General features: G+C 49.2%; 1 protein-coding gene across 1 annotated transcript; it reads right to left on the bottom strand.

Annotated features, from left to right (window-relative positions):
* Positions 1-6799: 6799 nt before the first annotated feature.
* Positions 6800-7507, bottom strand: LOC109757958 (monothiol glutaredoxin-S9-like). Its single transcript, XM_020316803.4, has one exon. It carries the CDS (start codon positions 7498-7500, stop codon positions 6994-6996), a length of 507 nt encoding a protein of 168 aa, XP_020172392.2. The 5' UTR covers positions 7501-7507; the 3' UTR covers positions 6800-6993.

Here is a 7507-nt window from a genome sequence, read left to right as displayed (position 1 = left end):
TGTTTTGCTGACGAGGCTCACCCTCGTCTTCACTTGGTGTCTCCCTCCCCTTGTGTTCGGCGTTTAGCTTACCGGCCTGCTTGAAGACCCAGCATTCTCTATGGGTGTGATTTGCAGGTTTATCGGAGGTGCCGTGAATCTGACATAATTTGTCTAGAATCTTTCTGAGGCTGGACGGTCCATCTCTATTGCCTTTGAAAGGCTTTTTCCATTAACCGGGTCGAGAGACCCTAAACCCGGTGTTTACCGCCGTGTTGTCTGGGCTGTCTTCGTTATTTCGACGCTTGCTTTTACTGCGTTGTGGTTTTCCATTACCATCCCTGACTTCAGATGTGCCTGGGTCGTTGGTGCTACTACGGGCCAGCCAGCTATCTTCGCCCGCCCAAAAGCGGGTCATAAGGCTTGTTAGGGCTGCCATTGTCCTTGGTTTTTCTTGGCCGAGGTGTCTGGCGAGCCATTCGTCTCGGACGCTGTGTTTGAAAGCTGCTAAGGCTTCGGCGTCCGGGTAGTCGACGATTTGGTTCTTCTTAGTGAGAAATTTGTTACAAAGTTTTCGGGCTGACTCTCCGGGCTGTTGAATTATATGACTTATATCGTCTGCATCCGGAGGTCGGACATAGGTCCCTTGAAAGTTAGCCCTAAAAGCATCCTCAAGCTCCTCCCAACTTCCAATTGAATTTTCGGGGAGGCTCTTCAGCCAAAGCCGAGCTGGTCCTTTCAGCTTGAGGGGCAAGTACTTGATGACGTGGAGATCGTCTCCGCGAGCCATATGGATGTGGAGGATGAAGTCCTCAATCCAGACCCCAGGGTCCGTCGTTCCGTCGTACGCCTCTATGTTCACGGGTTTGAATCCCTCTGGAAATTCGTGATCCAGCACCTCATCCGTGAAACATAGGGGGTGCGCGGCACCCCTGTATTTGGATGTGTCATGGCGTTCTGACGGTTGTAGTGTTCGGTTTTGATTATGCGCTATAGCGCGCTTCCTAGATCCGTAGATGGATCTGGTCCCGCCGGCCTTTTGATGCAAGTCCTCGCGTGGATCATGTGCTGACTTATGTGCGGCCTCGTTAGCCGCCCTATCGCGGCCACGAGGTGGTTGATCTGACCGGTTGGCCGTTTTATTTTCCGGCTGTGTAGGCTCTAAGGCCTCATCATCGAATTCAGGCAACAGCTTGCGCTTTGGATAGCTCTTTGTGTGGCGACTACCACCATACTTTTCTTCCGTGTCGAGCACTTTGTTCCATCTACTGTTGAGCGTATTCTGCGCGGCCTTAAGCCTTTGCTTCTGCTTCTTCAGACTCCTCGCGGTGGCAATAAGCCTTCTACGGAGGTTCTCTTGTTCCAAGTGCCTTTCTGGGATGATGTGTGCATCGTCGTCCGGACTGTTTTCCTCTCCGGAGAGAGGTTGATGAGCTTTATCCTCGGCGTCGCCGTGATCGGACAGCGGCTCCGTACTATGTTCGCCGTCTGCTGGTTCATCCTGCTCTGTCGCTGGGTCAATGTGGTCATCGTTTCCTCTGGAGTCGACCAGGGTGTTATTTTTTTCTTGCGCTGTTTTTGCCGAGGCGGGATTTGGAGCGGCGCCTACGCCATCGCTTTGGTTGCTTCTCGAGGGAGCTATCCTTCGCTGCATCCTTCCATTCCTCGTCATTGTTTTCTTTGGGTGTATCCACCATATATATATCGTGTGATGAAGTGGCTGTCCAGCGCCCTCTGGGCGGTGGTTCCTGTTCCTCTCCTGCATCGTCGTCCATACCGTCGATGTCTTCGGAGTCGAAATCGAGCATGTCGGTTAAATCGTCAACAGTGGCTATTAAGTGGGTGGTGGGTGGGGAACGAATTTTTTTGTCGTCCGCTCCCCGTTCGGCGGGACATAGTTCGGCCAAGGGCCTCCTGACAAGGAGAGAGACCTTAACGAATTTAGCACATCGCCAAAAGGTGAGTGCTGAAAGATATCCGCGGAAGTAAACTCCATGATCGGCGCCCAATCAGATTCGATATGTATGGACGCAGGCAGTTCGGGGCCTGTGCCCGGGAATGAATCCGAGGATCCGGCGACATAGGTCTCATAGGAGGTGGAGTCAGTATTCGGCTCTATCGCCACTGAGTGTGTGGCCTCCGAGGAGGGGTCCATCCACCCGTCCTTGGACGGCGTAATCGACTCCGGGTCTAGGGCCGGAGTAGGCATAGGTGTGATCTCCCGAACACCGTCCAGCGGCAGAGCTAAGTCGTGCTCGTCGTGACTGTGTGCCTGACATGGGCTTGAATCCGTCAAAGATCAAGTCTCCGCAGATGTCGGCAGTGTAGTTTAAATTTCCAAATCTGACCTGACGGCCAGGGGCGTAGCTCTCGATCTGCTCCAGATGGCCAAGCGAGTTGGCCCGCAGTACGAAGCCGCCAAATACGAAGATCTGTCCGGGGAGGAAAACCTCACCCTGGATTGCATCGTTGGCGATGATCGGAGGAGCCATCAAGCCTTTATCGTGACGACACAGTGGAACTCTCAATGAAAGCACCAATGTCGGTGTCAAAACCGGCGGATCTCGGGTAGGGGATCCCGAACTGTGCGTCTAAGGCGGATGGTAACAGGAGGCGGGGGACACGATGTTTACCCAGGTTCGGGCCCTCTCGATGGAGGTAATACCCTACTTCCTGCTTGATTGATCTTGATGATATGAGTATTACAAGAGTTGATCTACCATGATATCGTAGAGGCTAAACCCTAGAAGCTAGTATATGGTATGATTGTTGTTCTATGGACTAAACCCTCTGGTTTATATAGACACCGGAGGGGGCTAGGGTTACACAGAGTCGGTTACATGGGAGGAGACCTACATATCCGTATTGCCAAGCTTGCCTTCCACGCCAAGGAGAGTCCCACCCGGACACGGGACGAAGTCTTCAATCTTGTATCTTCATAGTCCAACAGTCCGGCCAAAGGATATAGTCCGGCTGTCCGAGGACCCCCTAATCCAGGACTCCCTCAGCCATGACCCCACCCATAGATACTTAGGCGACAACGTCAGCCCTGTGTGTCCTTGTATGGAGGCTGTCCGCTCGGGTGCACAGATGACGGCGTTGGCCAGTGCTGCTATGTGATTGTCGTGACGGGACCGAGGATTGAATTCAGGGCAACGAACAAGTTTGTTTCTTGCCTGATTCTGCTGCCATGAACGAAGACAACAGAGCATGAGAACGGCACGGGGCTATTGGAGCTTATTGATTTGGGATTTGGCGGTCCCGGTGACCTTTCTCCTTTGTTCTCTGTTGCAAAGTGCAACGACAACCTTTGTTGCTTAGGCTATTGGTGGCTTGTCATGGCTTGACTGCCTGCTTGTTCGAGCATGTTTTTCACTTGCATGACACCTCACGTCAAGACCGTGCCATGCATGTAACATGATGAGTTCGATTTAGTGGTGCTTTTTCAAGCACCAGTATTGAACTCCGGGGTGAAAACCCGATGTCTGACCCTTGTTAGTTATATCTGGCAATGAAGATGTTTCTTAGAGCATCTCCAACAGATGCGCGGTTGCGCGAAACGCTAATTATTTTGTAGCGCCGGAATAGCGTTTTCGCGTGCTATGCTGGTGTTTTGCTTTACGAGAAGCATTATATAATTCGCACCGCAGGTAGCGCTCTAGCAGGCGTGCTAAATTATAGATTGCCCACCGAGCACAAACAATATTTCTCACTCAACATAGAACCAAAAAGATCAAACACACAGAAAATAAGTCAACAATAAATACTTCAATTATTATTACAACTCAAACAAATATTCTATCTTCAATACAAAAAATATTTCCTGAATAGTGTCGCCCATTTCATGACCAGCCGTCCTTGATTAGATCTTTTTGAAGGTCATCATGCATTTCAGCACGTCGAATGACATGATAGGAGGCAACAGAGCGGGCCGCCCTCGCAGCCCTCCTCCACCATTGCACGGGATGTCCCATCAACTCTTACTGAGAATAGTCTAAATCTTGCCCACGCTCATTCTCGATGATCATGTTATGCATGGTCACACAAGCGTCCATGATGTACCAAAGGATATTTTGATCCCAAAATCTAGCCGGTCCTCTCACAATACCAAATTGACTTGCAAAATCCCAAAAGCTCTCTCCACATCTTTCCTAGCCGCCGCCTGAGCATTGTGGAAATCAAGATTTTTCTTACCTTGCAGTGCCGTCAACGGCTTCACAAATGTTTGCCATCTTGGGTAGATGCCATCTGCAAGATAGTAGCCATAGTTATATGTATGGCCATTTGCTACAAACTCAACTAGTGGAGTTTCACCATCTGCAATCCTATTCATGAGTGGTGAACGTTGAAGAACATTGATGCCATTGCAAGATCCAGGCATTCCGAAAAAAGCATGCCAAATCCAAGTCTCATGATCGGCCACCATTCCAAGGATTATAGTGGAACCCTTTTTTGGCCATGGAATTGTCCATGCCATACCTTAGGATAGTTCTTCCAACTCTAATGCATGCAATCTATTGAGCCAAGCATACTTGGGAACCCGCAAGCTTTGTTTATCTCCAAAAGCCTTGCGGTGTCTTCAGCATTGGGAGCTCTCAAATATTCCGCACCAAACACTTGCACAATTCTAACTGCGAAGCGCTTGACACACATGCTGACTTGACTTTCACCCATGGCCAAGTGGTCATCAACTAGATGCGCCGAAATACTGTATGCCAACATACGCAAAGTGGTGGTCACCTTTTGAAAGGTGCTATGCCTGAGTTCTCCGGCGGCATTCCTCCTTTGCTGAAAAAACCGATCATGGCTCCCCAATTTCTCCGCAATGTGTTTGAACAACTCAATGCTCATCCTAAAACGGCGCCGAAATAGGACTCGGGTATGTGGGATTGTCCAAAAAATAGTTCCTCATCAATCTATTGTGGGCATCGATCCTTTCCCTCCACAATTTCTAACGACCGAAAATCGAACCACCGTGCTTCGGCTTTTTATTGACGTGCATAGCTAGGATCATTGCGACGTCCTCCTCTTGAAGATGAAATTCTTCATCGGAAGAATCGTCGGACGAACTCATCTCTACAAACTTGAATGTAAACTAATTTAAAACTACAAACAACATGCACCAAATTCATCTACAAATGTGAAGTTAAAAGCAATATATACCTTGCAAGTGTTTTTTCAAACACCTTGTGGGCGCCGAGCTGCAAACGATCGCCGGGTGTTGTTCGTCTGAGGAACGGTGCGCTTGGTTGGCGGCGGCGAGGAGAGAAGCAGCGGCGACCACCGGGAGAAGTAGGGGAAGCGGCGGCGCACTGGGGATAGGCGGGGGAAGCGCCGACGGGTCGCGGGCGCGAATGCGGGAAGGTGCGGGCGGAGGCGCCAGCGCCTAGAGGTTTCAGATCCGGCGGTTGGTGAGATTCGCGCGCCCGATTGGCTTGCCCAGCGCGCGCGAGCGGTCGCACCAAATAAGAAGCACGCGATGCAGTTTTCCCCAGCGCGCTGAGCCTTGTATACCGCGCGGGATTATAGCGCGGTTGCTGGAGCGCAACTTTCGATCGCGCGCGCTATATGGCCGTTTTAACCAGCGTGCGGCTTATTTAGCGCGCCTGTTGGAGATGCTCTTATATCGTTACATTGTTGAAGGCATTGCTTGAAATTGCTCAGACTTGTTCTTTAGGGTGAAAATTAATGATCCGACCTTCGGTGGTTGGATCCGGCAATGACGTCGCTTGAGCATCGTTTCCTTCCTAAAGGTGTTGCTGGTGAAGAGTTTTTCTCATTGTATTGCTGATGTCAAAAGATGGTTGGTGCGGATATGGTTGTTGGGATAGATTGTTGATCATTGTTTTGATTGCTTCGGAGTTTTGTTCTTTTTATATTCCACCAAGACATAGTTTTGGTCTTGTTTGATTTTGCTAGCTGCCGACGTGATTTTCTTACGTGTGTTAGTGTTGACTATATGCATTATGCAAAGACCGGGTACCAGTGCATGCTCTTTCTGTGTGTATCCCCTTAGTGCTTCATTTTAAGCTAATAAATTCTGCCCTTTTATTGAAAATATTATAAGATATCAATATAAAAACATAACGCCTATCCTTTTTGCGGGCTGACGTCGGTCTTTTAGAAGACTTATTCCAATGCGCACGTCCAATCTAGCACTAATAGCCGACGTTGGTAATGGGGGTCAAACTCCTGAACTCTCTTCCTTTCGAAAATGTTTCGTCGGTTGATAAAAGACTTTTCCGTAACTATTGTCTCGCTTCAACGACCGAATTTTGCTGGAAACGGTAAAGTTCCTTCTTTGTTTTATTCCTCCATCCAGTCATTTTTGTTTCCCATATAAGATCTGTCTGAAATCAAAATTTCATATAGAATTAATGAACATTCACAATACGAAATCAATATCATTAGATGTCTCGTGGCTTTAATTTTCACATTGTATAACTTAGTATGGTAGATATTAATATATATTTTTTATATAAATATGATTAAACCTTTTGAAGTTTGACTTAAGACAAAATTTATATGCGGAGTAAAAAGAACCAGAGGGAGTATTAAAATTATTAGTCTTGTTCGATCCACACTCATGACCTCAACCAACCTCCTAACCTAAGACAATTGTGTCGCATGACACAAGTCAGCAAAAGTTGAGAACTTACAAAATTCATGACTTCCTCGAGCCTATTCAACAACCTGAAAGCCTTTGTAAAAAAAACAATCTGAAAGCCGCCTCGCTAAAATAAAATAAAATGAAATGAAATGAAATGAAATGAAATGAAAGTCGGTGGGATGATTCCAAGGCCTTTTGCGCAAGTCGATCTTATGAACAAACTCGGTTTATTTGCCATTTCTTGAAGGATGAAGGAAGCTTACAATACTAGATGGAGTATATGGCATGCAGACATAATACATTGGGGAAAAAACAGGAAACAAAGCACTCGCACACATGGAATGGAAGCTTATAACTGATTCAGACTGGCATCCATTAGCGGGCAGCATGTCATCAAGGAAGGTTCAGAGCCACAGGGCTCCTGCCTGCCTCAGGAGCGGCACGAGCTCTTCGGCGATGTGCATGGTAATGAGTCGGTCCAGCCCACCCAACAGCCTACCTCCGACGAACACCACCGGTAAGGCGACGTCGGTGACCAACTTGGTGTTGTCGTCCTTGGACCGGAGCGCGTAGACGAGCGCCGCCGGGTCGGCGTCGTAGCTGACCTCCAGCACCGTCGGGTTCACGCCCTGCCGCAGGAGCAGGTGCCGGGCCACGACCGCCAGGCAGCACTCCGGCCGCCCCACCACCACCACCGGCCTCTCCTGCACCGTCCTCCGCACCTCGTTGGTGCTGCTCACCATCTTATTCGCCGTCGCCGTCAGCCACGGTACTTGGCGTTCGTGCGCTTGAGTTCGACGAGCAGTGTGTGCCCTTGTGGGGGCTGTGGAGGTCAGAAATATGGATCGGGGAGGTGCATAGAGCCGGAACATTAGGTCTGCTTTGTGGTCCTGGCGTGCCACATGGCACATGCATGGA

Source organism: Aegilops tauschii, chromosome 2 (assembly GCF_002575655.3).
Source record: "Aegilops tauschii subsp. strangulata cultivar AL8/78 chromosome 2, Aet v6.0, whole genome shotgun sequence".
In the NCBI taxonomy this organism is placed as follows: Eukaryota; Viridiplantae; Streptophyta; class Magnoliopsida; order Poales; family Poaceae; genus Aegilops; species Aegilops tauschii.
Note: the sequence above shows the minus strand (reverse complement) of the source record. Positions and strands in the feature narration are given on the sequence as shown.

What these genes read in the sequence shown, in the direction of transcription:
- LOC109757958 (XM_020316803.4), bottom strand. Translation starts at nt 7,500, where the DNA reads ATGTGCCATGTGGCACGCCAGGACCACAAAGCAGACCTAATGTTCCGG.